This window comes from Saccostrea cucullata, unplaced genomic scaffold (assembly GCF_032062105.1).
Source record: "Saccostrea cucullata isolate Sc308-1 unplaced genomic scaffold, CSIRO_AGI_Scuc_v1 ctg4903, whole genome shotgun sequence".
Lineage (NCBI taxonomy): Eukaryota > Metazoa > Mollusca > Bivalvia > Ostreida > Ostreidae > Saccostrea > Saccostrea cuccullata.
In genome coordinates, this window is record NW_026920674.1 from 66,826 (window position 1) to 85,037 (window position 18,212).

Genomic DNA, 18,212 nt, shown 5'->3' on the forward strand with positions numbered 1-18,212 from the left:
TATTTATTATTCCCCCCGCTTGAAAAGTATATAGTAATCGTTAATTCCGTCCGTCTGTACGTCCGTCCGTCCGTCCGTCTGTTACGCTTTGGGGTACCCATCTCTTATCCGTATCTCCTCTCATACCACCGAAAGAAACTTTCACAAAATCTTTATTACATATTGCCATTGTGCATCTTCTATTTAACTTTTTGATCCGACACATATTTTGGGCTCCCCGGCCACAGCAAATCATGACTTTGTCATTATAACTATATGGAGGCGGGGGTATCATATAGTGAGCTCATCGCTCACAGTACCTCATATTGTTTTAATGATCAGTTTAAAATTGAGAATTCGTATTCAATAACAATAAAACGAAGACAAAAAGCTTTTCAAAAATGTTTTATTTGTAAACGGCAACTACAAAACAACGTTAAAAAACAAAAAAAATAACAGAAAAAAAAGTGTTAACGACAAAATAATTCTTCTACAATAAGGCATTCTAAAGTCCTGTGTTGATTTGTAATTTGAAGTTGGTACAATATCAATAAAATTATATTTTGCACAAGTGTCCTTATTAACATTAAAATATTAAATGAATCTTTACCTAAGTTTGTTTTATTTTTTAAGGATTTTAATGGTTTCAAAATCATTTGAAAATGAGGTTTTACAATATTTATGTTATAACTTTAAAAATACAAACCCTCGAAAAAATTAGTCATTTGAAAATCAAAAGCATAAAGATGACATTTGACTACACAATATTATTGTTATAAAAAGAAAAAAATGCAAGGTCGTGTTACAAAAATAGAGCGTAAAAAGCATTGGGCCAAAAAAATAACAGTCTATTTAAGCAATCTTCAAAAAGTGGTTTCAGTTCAATGAGTAAGTCTGTAATTAGGAATATGGGGAACCTGGAACCCCGGTCGGGGTTACTTTGCAAAAAACATTGCGCTGTTTAATATGCATTATCAATATATTATGAATTTGCACAATGTCATGACATGAAATCAATCATTATTATAAGAAAGTTTGCACTTCAGTTTTTTCAAAGCTATTAGAGTTCCCTCCCTTTGTCTAACAGTTTGCGTACACACTGTCATTCTGCATGCATTCAGCAACAACATCATAGCAAAGCTGGTATTCCTCCTGAAAAATAAAGAAAATATATTAAAATACAGTGCTCTAAATACATAAAAAATAATGGTGTCTGACTTTACCTGTAATTAGGATTCTTGAATTGTATAACCAATATATATTTGTACAAAGGACTTAACATCAATAAACAGTATGTTTTTATTTAATTATTAAAAAGTAAATGGTTTAAGCATGTGCATGTAAGTAAAAAGGTACCCAAAAATTCAATATTTACAATAAAGCAATGATATTGAATATAAAAAAGGACCCTTGATTTGAAAATTATATCATTAAAGAATATGTGAATGACAACTGAACTAAGACTGACTGCTATGCATTAATAGGAAAACTTTCAATTTAATGCTGCATGAAGGAATTGATATTATACGTAAGAATCATTATGGATGTCAACTCCAAGTAATACTCAAACAACCCTAAGCCAACATCCATCTTGCTCACATGATTTATAACACATAGATATCTGAATATTGTGATTGATTGATTGTATATTGTTTAACGTCCCTCTCGAGAATTTTTCACTCATATGGAGACGTCACCGCATGCCGGTGAAGGGCTTCAATTTTTGACCTTTACTCCGCACTCAGGGCCATTGAGCAGTGAGGGATCTTTATCGTGCCAACGCCTGCCGCTGACACAGGGCTTCTTTTTTAGGTCTCATTCGAAGGACCCACAAATTTCACTTCAAAGTGCCCAGCGCATGGTGAAGGAACACTTGCTACCCATTTTTAATCGACTTAGATCAGTAGCGGCCGAGATTCGAATTCACGACCTCCCGATCACGGAGCAAGCGCTCTACCGATTGAGCTACTCTGATTATTGTGTATAATTTCTAGGAAATTTGTTAGCGATTTTTGCAGAGATATAATATTGCTGAAATTAAATGTATCCATAAACTTAAAAACAATTAACAAAACGGTTACTTGTGACAGTCTCGAGTAAAATGCCTGAATTGAACCATAGTAAGGCGAGCATAATCTTAATATATATATTTTTGTATCACATTAATTGTTCCATGTTCATGCAGAAATCACAAATGTTGCGTTACAAAAAAAATACCAAAACTTATTATATGTTTAACCATACAACGCTTATTACAGTCACTGAATAGACAAAACTTCTTACCAAAGACGACACAAACTCCGGTCTACGGATCTGAAGTTGTCGTGTGATGGTGAAGATGTCCACTTCCTGATCCATAGAGAGTTGTTCTAGAGCGTTATAAACCACACAAAATGTCCCACAACGTGTGGCGCCATCACTATAAAGATATAATTAGATTATTGTTATTGTTATTATAGAGTTGTTTTAGAGCGTTATAAACCACACAGAATGATCAACAACGTGTTGCGCCATCACTAACACTATATAATTATATTATCATAGAGTTTTTATAGATTGCTTAGATTATTGGTATTGTAATTGAGTTGTTCTAGAGCATTAAAGACCAAACAAAAGGCTCCACAAAGTGTAGCGCCATCACTATTAAGATATACTAAGATTATTATATCTAGCGAGTACTTAGATTATTGTTATTATTGAGTACTCATATTATTGTTATAATTGTTCCAGAGCATTATAGACCACACAGAATGCTACACAACAGGTAACACTATCAATATCAAGCATATTCACACAATTGATAATTTTCGCAATATGTCCTCTGTATTTAAAACGTGTTTTCAATAAATGAAATGTATAAGGCATATTTTGTTCAAGGAGATTTTGCATATTGACGATCTGAGGAAGATAAAACCAAAACTGCCATTTATTTTTAAATTGGTAATTGTAAATGAAATCAATGGTACATTTTCATCAGAATATGATGAAATAATTGCCAGATAGATACACAGAGTTGAGACATACATGTACCTGGACAAAACCAATATTTTCCCCTCTTCCTTGTCTTTCTCTGCTTTTGCCTCCTTGACCACGTCTAGCAGGACTCTTTTGTCGGTAAGGAACCTTCCTTCTCTCCAGGTCTTACATTCAAACACCGTTATTTTTATGTCGCTGCTTCCCTACAATATAACACTTTTGAAGTTTTATATGAAGCACATGGCTTTCGTACAAAGTTAGTAGCAGATTCTGTGAATTCACATATCTTCGTGGGGTAAAATTGTCGTGGTTTAAAGAGAAAATATTCCTTCATTAGGATGTAGATGAAGAGTTGTAAAGTAGTTATGAATGTAACATTTTCACATTTTGGTGGTCATAGATTCGTGGGTCTTTTTATATATTTCGAAAACAACGAAAATTACCCCCCCTTCCAAGGTTATTTGTGATTTCACGGTATAACGTGGTAGACATGACATATACAGCATACAAACCCTTGGCTGCAGAACAATATTCCTGGTTGTAAAGTTGACCGAATTGGTCGATGTTGCCAGATTAAGAACAAAACTGCCTACTATTTTATTTTCGGACTTTGTTGGAACCCAAAGGGAGGACTATAGAAAATAAGAAAAGTTTTTTGCTATTATTTTATAAACGATCTTCATAAGTTTTTAGTAAACTTTGGAAACTGCTTAAACCATTCTTTCACGTCAAGATAATTATCATTTACAAATTTTCTTTTGTTTATGCTCTTTTGCTTTACATCAAAATCGACTTTTTTTCATTCTGCATCTAAAATTAGTATATTTGGCTGTCTCACTGATTTTATTTCCTTCAGTGGACCAAGGAAAACCACAACACGAGCATCAAAGTCTCTGATGAGTCTGAGGAAGTCTTCAGTGTAGTCCGGAAGTGGGTACTGGGCGCTGATCACACTGTCGTTCTCTGTGAAGGACTGAAATATAAAGATGTTATCTAGTTGATTTTTTCTCTGTATTACATGTTAGCTCGAAAATATGATAAACGAGTGGTGTCAAAATAGAAAATCAAAAAAATATATTATGTAAAGAATTTTAAAATGTATAAATTCTATATAAATCAATTTTCTGGTCTTATAAGCAAACATCGTTACTTTTTCCCATTATAATTGATAAATGAAAGCTTATATAACAACATTATTCCTAAACCTTCGAAGCTTTTAACAAATTAAAAGACAAACTTTTAAATCAAATCAATAATGAACCTATCATTACACGATATACACAAAGAATCATACCTGAAGTATAACAGCGTTGTAGTAGTTGTTCCTTCCCTTTGTATAGGACAGATAGCACATGAATTTTTCCACTGAAATGTATGTTTACAAAGGATCAATATATTTTTGACAAGCTGTATGTAGAAACAATTGAACTGCTATTTGCCGTTTTTCTCAAGTAATTTCTATTCACAATTGAACGTGCATTAAATGACTAAAATTAGAAAATCAAGCCACTTATTACATTTTTTTCTAGAAAAATGTCGCTCTAAAAATTAAAATTTGACTAAAATACATGAAACGTAAAATTAATGAACAGAATATTGAAGAATACCCGGCAGAACACTCTCTGTGTAATTTGCAGATATGTTTGTTTGTCCAGGTTCGTAATCTTTCTCTGTATAATTAAGCCGAAGAGACTGTAGACTCTACAAGAAATAAAATTCATTGTACAATGAAATTGATTTTGATGGTTTTTCTTGCATTCTTTTATAACTGGGCAAGTATCATCTAAATTGTTTAAGACATAAGTATCATTATAAAATGTATCAAAATATGATTCATTTCTGTATACGACTTACATTTATGGTTGAGAATTTTATTACAGAATGATAATATTTGCATTGCGTTTTTTACATTCTATATCTATTTTACCTGGAACTCCGACGACAAGGGATTTGTATTTGTAGCTTCTCCACAACTTGAGTAGCAGGATCCACCTTGAGTAAGTTTCTCTGCTGTCAAACATCTTGATCTCCCGCTGAACGACTCACAGAGAGCGAGATATAGGACTCTGTACTGGTCCTGATGAATGAAAAAGATAAAAGTTGTAAAATGCAGAATCGAGTGCAATTTCTTATGTAAGACTATGAGCATACACTCTGTGCATCCACAATGTAAACAATATGCCTAGAATGGAGTTGTTTTTTTTTTAATTTACAGTCACATGCATCTATCCCCCGCCTTCGCAAAAAGATGGGAAATCAAATCTCATTCGTCTGTCAGTCTTTCCATCCGTCACAGAAACATTAACGTTGCCCAGAACTTATGATTGAGTTAAGCTATGACTTTCATATTTCACAGGTGTATTCTTCGTGTTAAGACCTTTCTTTGGATACGATAAAATGTGACCTTTTTACCTTCACCTTGCAGTTTGACCGACTTTTACACAAGAATTCCAAACCTTTGACCATAACTTTTTTAACAGTAGATACATGTACCAGGACTCCTATATTTCAAACATGTATTCTTTGTGGCAAGACCTTTTAATTAAACTCAGGTACCAACACATTTGACCTTGACCTTGGAGATTTCCGTACTTATGCAAAAACTTTAACCTTGGAATACTTTATGAACGGTAATAGTTAGGGTTTTCATACTTCACATACTAATTCTTGTGACAGGAATTTTCAATAGATACAAAGAACTTGGAGTTTGACGTACCACAAAAAAAAAACAAAGGCTATGGCTAGGGCTTTCATACTTCACATATGTAACATTTGTGACAAGACCTTTCTTAAGAAACTAACAAGTTTGACCTACATTTGAAAAGCTCCTCCTTGGCCACAACTTTTGAATAGGTGGTGCTTGGACTTTCGTATTTCACAATCGTATTTATAGTCAGAAAAACTCTACTTTGGGTATCAATATATTTGATTTGCATTTAAGAAAAGTTTAAATTCCGCTTTGTAAGCCATACAAGTTCATCAGTGATTCACAAACACATCTTCTTCCTTATAATTTTTGACTGAGAAGAGATTTTCTTTTACATTTGACGTATTTATTTCCCCTGATAAGATATTTCCGAGCATACTACGATTTCTGACCCTTTGACCTTCACGATTGACATTACATCTTTATTAAATCAACTTAGGTGATAATTTTTATAACATAGGGCGTTCATAGTTGACACAATATGTCATTAAATGACATCTTACTCACAAAGACATCGAAAGCGGGGGCCACAATTCTTTGAATTTGCTTGTATACGAATTTAACGGAAATATGCACAAAATCTTGAAAGGCGAAATAAAAAATATAACTCAAAGCCAATTTCTTGAAAATGCATGTAATCTGTAGTAGTGAACATGTTGAATGTAATATTAAAACATTTACACCGCGAGGAAATAATGTCAAGTTATTCTACGAAAGAGAAAATCAATTTTGAAAAAAGAGACCAATAACACAATATTTTTTCGATTTTTTATTATTTTTTCTTGAGATTCGATAGTCTTCAAGTTGATGTTCCTTTAGTTTGAAGTAATATCTCCTTCAATTTTTACTGTAACAATCATCTATCATAATGAACTGTAATTGTATATAATATTTTAAATACGGTCAATTTGTCCAGTATTATATCTCGCTGCTAGAAACATGTATATATCATATCACTAAAATGGGCGTGGTTTCTTTAATCCATGTTCGTATTTTTACAAACTCCCAAATATTAGACTCGACATAGAAATAAGATAAAAAAAGTAACTTAAAGATAATAACAGGAAAAAATTGATTTCCTTTCATGATTAAATTTGTTTTTGCTGTAAAGGCTTAAATAGAATATCTACAAATTAAGACATGTTTAAATATGAGAACGTTTTGTAAATAAGGAACTTTCCGCAATGAATGAAATTCAGAATGATTTAATTCGTCTTTTGAAAGATCTTATCAAACAAGGAAATGTTTGAACATGCAATATAAGGAAGGTACATTGCAAGAAAACAGTGAGGTGATTGGAAAAGATAATTAACCTTTAACTTTTCCCTCTTTAATTAAGGAAGAGTTTCGTGATGAATACAACAAAATTAAATATATGGGTAGATTAAGGAAACTTTTACAACTTATCAATTTTTATCTCCTCCTGATAGGAGATCTAAAGGGAAATATTTCGTCGAGTTTGTTTTACTGAGTGAAAGAAAGTAATCAATAAGACTTTTATGTTACAAACGCTTTTTGTTTACAAGGGACTTGCTATTATTACGCAATAAAAGATAATTTCTCCTTTTTGCAAAAATAAATAGAATGCGGAAAGTATTGTGCATGATCTTGAACGCACAGGAAGAAAACCATCCAAAGAAGCGTCTCTTTTTTTATTAAAACTTTTGCGCATATATGTACACTACTTTATCAAATTCAAATGGCAGAAACAACAGCTACATGTACGAATTTGGCAATTAAGAAAAACATTAAGACCAATTATTTTTGTGACAATTTGAAAAATGCAAATAAGGGCTGATATTTCAAGGAGACGTTGGTATTATGGTATCAAATGAAATAGTAATCTTAACCTACTTCCCCTTGTATCATGTTCATTCTGTCTTTTCTCATGGTTCTGACATACATAGGTACATTGACTCTACCATTTCTCTCCCCTTCCCGGTAGAGTGCGTCTAAAGCTATGTAAGTTCCGGTTCTACCAATCCCAGCACTGAAAGAAAAATGTTTCATTTTAATATATCATAAAGACTACTTTATTAACCTTTACTTTCATTTATTTTATAGATGATAACGTTGAACAGTATCTTTATTAAAACAAAATCAAAAGTTAGAAATTAAAATTGAAAATTAGACAAAGATACAAGATGGAAATTCCATGGCTGGGAATGAATACCTCCACCGTAAGTCCTTTGTATTGGATACATAAAGCAATGTAGCCATAGTCCCATTTCTTATAACATTGTCCAAACAATTGATATAGAACCATACGAAAGCCAGCGACACGATATTTTTTTTTTCAAATTATTATCAATGAAATTAACTTAATTTTGCAAAAAAAAAAAGCTTTTGGATTTGAAATAATCAATATCATGGAGGAGCAGTATGAAACATTTTTCCCAACAGTCTATGTTATCCACTGTGTACAAGAATGATAAAGGGAATATAGATCATCAACAGTTCATCAGCCATAACTTTTTTTTATGTTTACCAAATAATATGATATGATAATATGTATGATTTTATTATGATTCTAAAAAAAACTAATGCATTGTTATACAATTTGATTCAATCCATTTTGTTTCATTAATTTTTTACATATTGAGATGTTCATAAGTATATCCCAGTGTATATATGACTAAATCAACATATCCGGTGCTTGAACAGATAGATAGCTTAACTCTAACTACAAGTACGTATACTTAAATAAACATCGTATACTGTACAGGGGTATCACTGTGGGTAGTACAAGTATTTTTTTTATTAGTTACCTGTGGCAAATTTTGTCATATTTGCTAAAAATAAATATCTGATGAAGGATATGCTTAGCAAGGCTAATGCTTATTTCAACGAAATGGGATTAGATCTCTCCTATTCACAATTGTGGCTTTGCAAGCAAAATTAGTCGGATGTTTTTCTATATCATTTAAGCTTTCTGAATGGATGCTTTTTATATCTGTATATACCGTACCTTAATCTGATATTAAAGGCAAACATAAGCAAGGAAAACGTTGATTACTGAAAAATGCTATAGACTTCTTTTTCCTTAAAGTTACATTTCGTATAAATAGCATAAAATAAAGAAAAATAACACTGATTACGGTGAATTGGAACATGGAAAAATACCTTCCTATGATTTTAGTTTTCAATTTAAAAGCAATATTATCCACTGCTTGCTATTTTTTGTTGAAAATCGTCATTTTTTAATAATCTCATCTGATCTGATTTCGCCACGCGTAGTTAAAATTTGAAAAAAAATACAATTCCTAACACAATGCAATTTAAGAATAATTCTTAAATCGACCATTCTCTTCATACTGTAAATAATTTTCTGCAGTATTCTTTTTTAAAATAGATGATTCAGTGTGATGTCTTTATCTTTAAGAAAGACAAAACAAAGCTAATTTGTTGCTCAAGAATATTGTACATGAAGGATATGGAAATAACGAACAGTATTCAATCTCAACGTCCATTAAACAAATATACAAAATAAGAGCAGAGCAAACACGGACCTCCAGAACATCAGAGGTGGGATCAGGTGCCATGGAGGAGTGAGCATCCCCTGCCGACCGGTCACACCCGCCGTGTGCTCGTTGTCATAATCAGGAAATAACGGAAAAAATCCGTGGTCAATTCACTGTATAAATAATGGACTAACAATTGGTATGAAAAACGTCAGTCAGCATTTCATTCAATGATAAATTGTATTTGCTGACAAGGTCATTGTATCGACCATAGAATTTACGAAATGATGACTTTAAACGAGACTGTTGATATTCTTGTTTCATCAACTTGCTTGTCAATAATTTACCTCGTTTAAGAAATTGTTCATACGTAGAGCATGCTCTTGCGTATCGAATCAACTGAGATATAAATACTCCGTATGCAGGTGATGAAGGTATATTGCTGCATAAGTAAGGGAAGTTGACGATAGAAAAGTTAAAGTCATCACGTTTATCATATAGCTTGGTTGTTAGATTACCATTAGTGTCTTTTTCAAGTAAAATATCCAAGTATGAAGCAGAAGTGTCGGACTCTGTGGTATCTTTTATTTCAAGCTCACCAGGATATATCGTGTCGACGTAGGAATGGAAATTATCATTATTAATTGACAATACGTCGTCGATATATCTAAATGTCGAGTTGAAGGCCACAGCAAGTGTTTTCTTCTTTTCACGTAAAAGATTTTGCATAAATTCTGCTTCATATGAATATAAAAATAAGTCTGCTAATAACGGAGCGCAATTTGTACCCATGGGAATTCCAATAGATTGTTGGAATACCTGGTCTCCAAAAACCACATAGATATTGTCAATCAGAAACTCAAGCATCTTCTTGATGTCAACTTCAGAGTACTTATGTGTGCAATCAGAATCTGTTTTAACAAAATAATTTTTCAAATGACCAATGACAAGGTAAGTAAACTTACGAGTTCCATTTTTGTTGAAGAAGCAGCTGTCAATGATATCAAAAAGCCTGGATTTTAATTTGTCGTGGGGAATTGTTGTGTATAAAGTTGAAAAGTCGTAAGTTTTTATGCTGTTGATTTTTGTAAAGTCTTTTGATTTCAAATTGTCCAAAAGTTCTTTAGAATTTTTAAGTATCCACATCTGATTTACACCACTTCTTGAATATATAGTTGTACAGTACTCTTGAAGATTTTCCTTCACTACTGTCAATAGTTTAGTGAGAAGTAACGAAAGGTTTTGTGTTATGCAACAACATTGTGTATACGTGTAGCATTTCATATTTTCCCTAGAAGTCTTTGAGAACATTATCTAACACAATGACATATTTTAATTTTATCAATAAGATATAATAAAACAATCTATTGGAGTTCCCATGGGTACCAATTGCGAGCCGCAGACCTATTTTTAAATTCATATTAAGAAGAATTTGTGCAAAACCATATGCGAGAAAAGAAGTAAAATAATAATGTCAAATAATGATGGTAATTTCCATTCTTATGTCAATACGATATTTCCCGGTGAGCTTAAGATAAACAATACCACAGAGTCTAACACACCTGTTTCATATTTGGGTATTTTAGTTAAAAACGTTAATGGTAATCTATCAGCCAAGCTCCATGATAAACGTCATTATTTTTTCTACTGTCAACTTCTCATTCATGTAGAAATTCTTCACCTGCATACGGAGTTATATATCTCAGTTCATTCGATATGCACGAGCGTAAAATGATGACTAACTCTTTTAATACTCATTGTAATTCCATCATTTTTACACTGAACTGACAACGATTTGATTCGTTATTTCCCGATCATAACAAGAAGCAATTGTGACAGGTAGGCAGGAAATGCTCACTCCTCCGTTGAACCTGGTGCCACAACTGATGTATTGGAGGTCCGTGTTTTCTCTGCTCCTATTTTGAATTGTTATACTGACTTTTGATCTTGAACACTGTTCGTTATATCTAAGTGTTTTATTTACTAATTTAAATACTAGTGAGTGAAATGCAGAATCTACATCTTACGCATCCCTTTACGTATACATTTAGACCCAGAACATTCAGTGAGATAAAACACATATTTGATAATAAAGTTTAGACTAGATTTCTATTTAGCTTGACTTTTTGCACGGTTTTTAAAACAGAGCTAGAAAATTTTCCTCGTCTGTGCAAAGTGCATGTATATGTTTTAATCAAGACACTTTCAAAATAATCCTAACATTTATCCATAATGTTTATCAAAATCATTGTTTAAGCAGACATCATTTTTGTATATGTATGACCAATAGAGACAAAACTGTAATTTCTCTTACTCAATTAGGTTTCATTTTTTTCACTTGATGTTTACATTCAATCTTAGTATAGTTTTTTTCATTTAAAATATCTGTGAAGTTCTTGAAGAAGATGAATTTGTGATGGACACGCATTATACACTTGATTCATCCTAATTGTTCTTTTGCTATGAATACGATTTGTTAAAAAAAAAAAATCGTCTTAATGAGACGTAAGAGCAAATTGATGTTACATTCAGTTTCTCAATTGATCATGTGGACCATCTTTTCTCATCTATTGTCGAATGATCGGAAATGTTTCCAGAGGAGTATCTCAGAATGGGAGATCATCCCAACTGAAGTTCTGGGAGGTTTATTCGGGAATTCCCTATTGAGCAATCAAGGACTTTCTTACAATATTATCAACCAATCAATTTGAGTTTTTAGATGTATTTCTCGCGTTGTACATGTAAATGTAATCATGTTTTTATCATTGTTTTCCCAATCCAATCTAGTTAAATTCCATATCATGTTTATGTCATCCAATGGATAAGGATAAGGAGCAGAAGAACAAATCAATATAACGATTTTTTTTAATAAATCAGAGAGAGAGGGAGAGAGAGAGAGAGAGATTCTAAATTTGAACAGGAATTCAGTAAATTTGATATCACAATATAACCTGCAGTGCACCAATGTATATTTTCCAGTTTGGGGTGACGTTTTCGTCACGTGACGATGGAACACAACAAGATTGAGTGGATCAGGAACCCCGTGGTCTGGCCATCTTGTGTAATGGAACATCAACACCTCACGGTCTTTTCGTTCCTTCAATCAAGAAATGAGAATGTTATTTTGTTTTCTTGTCGCTGGTTCATTTGCGTGGATCATGATTGCTTTCTTTTTGTCATTGCATACAAATGGTATCTTTAATCTAATTCAGTTTGCTAGCTTTATATACATTGATAAGCTTTGATAAAATGATTTTAAAAACGTTTTTTATGTATATATTTAAAAATGCAATTCAAAAGCGACAATTAATATAAAGAAAACTTAAAAGACTGTAAATGTCATTTAAAGAAAATATGTATCCCCTAACAATCCAAGTATTTGGACGTTTTTCCTTTCTCTCAGTCGGTGATATTCAATTATAAATTATTCTATTTTTTTTAAAATCCTTGATAGATGTGTATTACAGATTTTCAGATTTCATTAAAACAGGTTTTTGTCTGTCACTTTTTGGTAGGGAAAGTCAGGGATTTGTTGTATTATTAAAAAAAAAACAAGTATATACAACCAGAACAGAACAGATACGGTATGTCATATTTTACTATTATTTTCATTGAGATTGAAAAAGGTCTTTTAAAAAGAAAAGGGTCGGCTTCAGGTAGTATACATCTGACAGTTCATTATCAAAAACTTTTATCCAGAATTTTAGTATCAGAAATATTTCTTAACACTTCAAGCTCTTCGTGTTTCTTAGCCATGGTTGATTGTTTGAAAATAGAATGATTTAGCTAACTAGATACTGTCATGTTTGTCATTCTTAGATCAGGGAAATGTGTTCTTGAAATGTTATTTCACTTTTTTGTGACATTGAACAACATTCATGTTGACCCAAATTAATATTGATTGAATGTGTTTTTTTTTAAATCATATTTAAGAGTGATGTCATAATGAGTATGACGTAACAGTTCTTTTTTTAAAGAGGGGTTACTCAAAAAGTAAAGATTTTTATGATATCTTTTAATTAAAAATTAGAAAAAATGAAGACGTTTACTTCAATGCATATCCTAAAAAATGATGTTGATTCTTTATTTTTTGCAATTACTTATTATCGCGAATGGGCTCTTTTACGGCAAATCGCGAGAATAAAAATTCGCGAATGGACAGTTGATCAAGATATTTTACATAGATCTGATCATCAAAAAAATAAAGGCGAGTAATTTTATTTCGCGCGTTGCGCTTCTCGCAAAATTACCCAGTAATTAATTTCAAGCGTATATATTGGAATCTACAATAGCACTGTGATGTAAGGTCTTTTTAACTTAAAACACACACATTTCTATTTAATATTTATCTCTTACGCGTTGCATACAGCTGTATTTAGCGTATATAAAATATGGGATTCATTTTTCAAAACACACATACATGTACATGTATTTTATAAAGTATTTTAACAATATATTTCGTAATTGAAAGTTTCATTATTCTCAAATGACGTTAATCAACATATGTCAATCAAACAATCAATCATTCAATTAAGCATTCAATTTAGAGATTTAATGCTTGTATTTTTTGTGTGCTTTCAAGGTTCAATCACTTGTAGTGCTGAATAAAGATTAAATATTTAAAAATATGCTAGACTAGCTGTTTAAAATCCTAAACATTGGTAAATTCTATGAGTTTTATAGATTTAGATACCCCTAGCTGCTCCGACGTAGAAGTCAGAAAAAATTAATAAAAAAGTCAATAATTTAACTTTTTGCATCCTTAGGATCTTCCATACATGTGCCTAAAATTACGACTGCATTAAATAATCGTTAAATTCACCTTTTGGAGCTGATATGTATCATTTATTAAAAGAAAATAAAAGATAAGCATTATTTTATTATTTATAGTTGTCTTATTGGAATCGCTAATATTTTGAGAAAAAAAATGGATGCATACACTGAGTCCATTAAAATTTCATCAAATAAGAAATTAATAGGAGCATGCGCATTTGTTGTAAAATGGCATCTTTCCTTCAAAATGGAGTATATAAGACCTGTTTAAGCGTGGATAACATTTTTGGACCGGTCTTTTACGGTGCAATGTTGATTATTCAGATACAGTAATTGCTTTCTTATATTCCTATTGTGCTTAAGTTATCGCAACAAGTTAAATAAACATAACGGATTTTTGGGAAAAAATGAGTGGAAATTCGTCTTGATGCATTTATCAACGTTATAATAGGAACAATGAAATCCAATTATCAATCTACGGAAATTATAAACAATCTTTATGGAGGACTTACATTGTTCAAAGATTGAAAATATTCCAGATAAGTATCTTGATTCTAGTTTTGCTCGAGAAAGATCATACTTTTTTTTTTGATTTTATCTCCTTGCTTTAAAGATAAAATGTCATCCAAATTCATTCTGTTGTGTGTGTGTTCCTTATAATCAGAATATTTGTATTTCGAAATCAACTTTGATATTATTTTTAGATGTTCATGGTGTGTTACAGCAAAAGTAGAACTTTTGACCAGTGGCCAGGAATGGTACTGTATCACAGACCTGTTTATAAGGATGCAGTAGATACATTTTCAGTAAAAATCAGTTCCTTGATGAAAGACAATTCAGAAATACACTACTTATATTGCTCACAATATTGTACAAAGTACATTTATATTTGATCGAACCATTTGTATGCATTTTTGTTTGTTTGTTTTTATTTTGTTTTTTTTTTTTTGGGGGGGGGGGGTTAAAATTTTATTTGATTATACTTCGAGACTATTTTTTGAATTAACACAAAAGATATATAGCACAACAATGAATAAAAGCACAAGTTTTTTTGCAAAACACATAAACCCCAAATGTTTGATTTTTTGGAAGATTGAAATTTGCAAGTAAAAATCAAACTCCAATGTAAAGGGATAAAAAAGGGATACTCAAAGAAAGGACATGTTCTCAATAATATTTCACCCCCAACTTCATAATTTAAATTGGTTATGGGCTATCATGATTCACGACTCCTTCTTACCATGTTGTTGTACACTTTAAATCGTCTTGATGTGTAATTGGCGTATACCTTATCTCCTAGATTTCTGATTATAAAATTACCATGCTGCATTTTGTCGTTAAGATTTGGCCAATATTGAGTACATTTAATCTACAAAAAAAATATTATACATGTACTTTACCACAAACATCTCACTTAAACTACCATGAAAAATGACGATAACTCTAATTTAAAGAGAATATTGATGCTGTAAAGATAAATTATGAGGTAAATTGTACCTAAAAATTAATCAAAACATTCCTACTACACATATGCATACATGTAGTTGTTTTTCAATTATGTTTAAAATTATGGAAAAGTTGTTACAAAAATTTTACTTCAAGGATTGTGATATGAGTAATACATATCACTTAGATTTACATGTTGTTTTCTTCGATTACATTTTATATTGATTTTATGATTTTTTTTCTATGTAAAATATTCCTCCTTATCTTTTTTTATAATGAATTCTCCATTGATAGTTTTCGTTGTTAAAACGCATTATCTAATTACAGGTTAGACAATTGCAATGCCACTCTGTCTTGAGGTGCACACCGAAACGTTTTTGTACTAGCACCTTAAACATCAAACCACTTAAAATACTGTTATGGATAAATGACATGTTGAACTATTTTTCTTTTTTATCAAAATTGAATTGACAGTCATAAGGCACAGTTTTGTATTCAAACACAAAACCGGAAGTTATCTAGATTACTACAACAAAAAGCAGTATATACGATGAACTGTGAATATTTGTGCATTCATTTTTATTTATCAGCAAACCTTTGTCCCTTCTTTAAGATTGGTCAGACAGACAATAGTGTTCACACATTCCTGCCAAACCATTCTCCAAAAGTCCACCACTGTTTTTGGTTTTGGGCCTAGAACATTAATCAGTTTATTTGAAAAAGCAACATCACAAAAATCTCTCACGAGTAGAACAAAATGAAAATTTTTTTTTTTGAAACTGTGATTTTATATAAAAAAAAATAATTACATTTATTAGTTTTTATTTTTTGTGATTATATCAATATGTTAGATTAATTTGTGAATAAACAAATATAATCACATAAGGAAATAAAGTTACCTTGAGTTGCAATATACTTTCGATTACTCTGAGTGTCCTATGGACGTAAAAATCAATAAATATACAAAATTAACTAAAACGTCTCAAGTTATTAAAGTCAAATCATCTCAAGTAGATACTTTTCAGGATTTATTGAGATATACGGTAAAAGAATTGTGACTAGGAAAATCAAAAGATTGATTTATTGGTTATAATGTTTCGTGGTAAAACAATGTTGGATTGCTAGATTGAACCATTTAAAAATTTCTTTTTTAACAGTTTGATATCGATCTTAAAGTAGCATTGAATCTAATAATACTTCCCTCGATATAATTTGCATTGATATAGTCATTTTCATTAGGAGAATTGGTTTTCAGTACAGCTCGAGAGTGGTCATCTATGAATATATATAAAGAAGTTAATTTATCTTCTTCTTTCAATAAACATTTAACTAACATCAGAATATTTTTACAGATGCATAATGTATGTTTTAAATGTTATCCTTACACGGAAATGTAGTTGTATATCTATTTTTAGGTTTATTTTCAGGCTTCTTAGCTTCTTCACAGGAAAACAATTCTCCTCTTGGAATTTCCTATTAAATTCAAGAAAGTGTTTAGGCATGTCAAAGAGTGTCATAAAATTTCTGTCATGAGATATATGCAAACAAACTTCATTCTCTCACTCGAATAATTGAATGACATATACATACCATAGATATATTTAACTTATCAAATTGAAATTATTAGATATTACATAATTTTATGTATAATACATGATATTCGTGTTTGAATCCAGCGTTCTCTGCACCAGACATTTTAGCAATGATTGCCAGTAGATTCCTTGTAAGAATGGTTTTATTTGTAGGGGGACCTCTCTTAGCTTTCTCTTCAACATTATGTAATTGGTGATTATTTTGTTCTTTTCTTTTCTTTGACGTAAGTGCTGAAAAAGAAATAGTAATTTTGATAGAAAAATTTAGCTCCCACTGAAGGAAAACGAACTTCGCCTAACTAAAAAGTATTACTGCTACATGTAACTTTAATTCACTTTTACAGTAGACACTAGTTAACTACGTATAGTAGATCAAACTTCCATTATAGTAAATCATAGTATCTTCATTATGAAATACAGATATATATATTTTTAAAATCCTTTCATGATGTTGAAATAAACTTTTATATTAAAGTTTATATACCCCCCCCCCCAAAATAAATCATTAGGATGTAATTCAAGACATATTGAGGTTCTAAATCTTCAAAAAAAATTCAAGAGCAAAATTTCACGGTGAATCATAGTTTTCACAATATTGAGCAAAATTGAACTAAAGTATTTTTTTTTACGGTTCCTGGTTGTTTTTTTTTTTTTATTTTTTTTTTTTTTGAAGGGGTGTAAAAATTGTGCATACTTTTGCACCAAAATTAAAAGTTAAAAAGAAATACCTTTATCTTACATTTCAATTGCAAAACACATTGTTATTCGTGTAAGAAGTGTTAAACCTGTAGTTTGTTGATTCTGCGATATTACAGGTGACATTTGTATTGATACAGAGGCTCTGGTGGTTTCCTTGTGTATTTTTCGTCGTAATCTATAATAAATTGTCACAAAATGACCCATCTTTTAAACCTCAAAATCGGATTAAAAGCATTTGTATCCGTTTTGTCTTGCAAATTGTGAAATACTTTTTTAAAAAAAATTAATAAAGATTCCAGGGAAAAAAAATTACCGCATAAAAAAAGCAAACAATGCGAGAAGGATGATCACAATGATAAATGCACCTAAAACTGCGCCAATGGTAAGTGGCTGAGCAGACGTACTTTTAGATTGACGACGGAAAGTTCCATCTCCTTGAAAATAATGCAAAAAAGACATGAAACAATGCTAATAAATTATATGTGAGCGTAAAGTATTTTAAATTTGATAATAGTTTACGGAATATACGCCAGGTATTCGGTGGGATAGTCTTTAGTATTTCATGTACACATATACACA

At 31.2% G+C, this 18,212-nt stretch overlaps 1 protein-coding gene across 1 annotated transcript; it reads right to left on the reverse strand.

Moving 5' to 3' along the window:
- Positions 1-690: 690 nt before the first annotated feature.
- LOC134255423 (receptor-type tyrosine-protein phosphatase alpha-like) lies at positions 691-18,066 on the reverse strand. The gene is made up of 18 exons (XM_062737944.1): positions 17,947-18,066; positions 17,720-17,808; positions 16,996-17,165; positions 16,728-16,815; positions 16,546-16,617; positions 16,242-16,280; positions 15,938-16,035; positions 15,137-15,265; positions 12,075-12,220; positions 7,517-7,652; positions 4,883-5,032; positions 4,563-4,656; positions 4,250-4,320; positions 3,794-3,928; positions 3,468-3,587; positions 3,010-3,158; positions 2,263-2,398; positions 691-1,131 (listed from the first exon to the last, which is right to left on the reverse strand). Exons 1-18 carry the CDS (start codon positions 17,949-17,951, stop codon positions 1,060-1,062), a joined length of 1,899 nt encoding a protein of 632 aa, XP_062593928.1. The 5' UTR covers positions 17,952-18,066; the 3' UTR covers positions 691-1,059.
- Positions 18,067-18,212: the final 146 nt, after the last annotated feature.

Bases quoted from the DNA above. Each gene is read 5' to 3' on its own strand.
- LOC134255423 (XM_062737944.1), bottom strand. The intron at 3,159-3,467 runs GTTTGTATGCTG...GTTATATTGTAG, and splicing joins ATATTGTTCTGCAGCCAAGG to GGAAGCAGCGACATAAAAAT. The intron at 1,132-2,262 runs GTAAGAAGTTTT...TTTATTTTTCAG, and splicing joins CGGAGTTTGTGTCGTCTTTG to GAGGAATACCAGCTTTGCTA.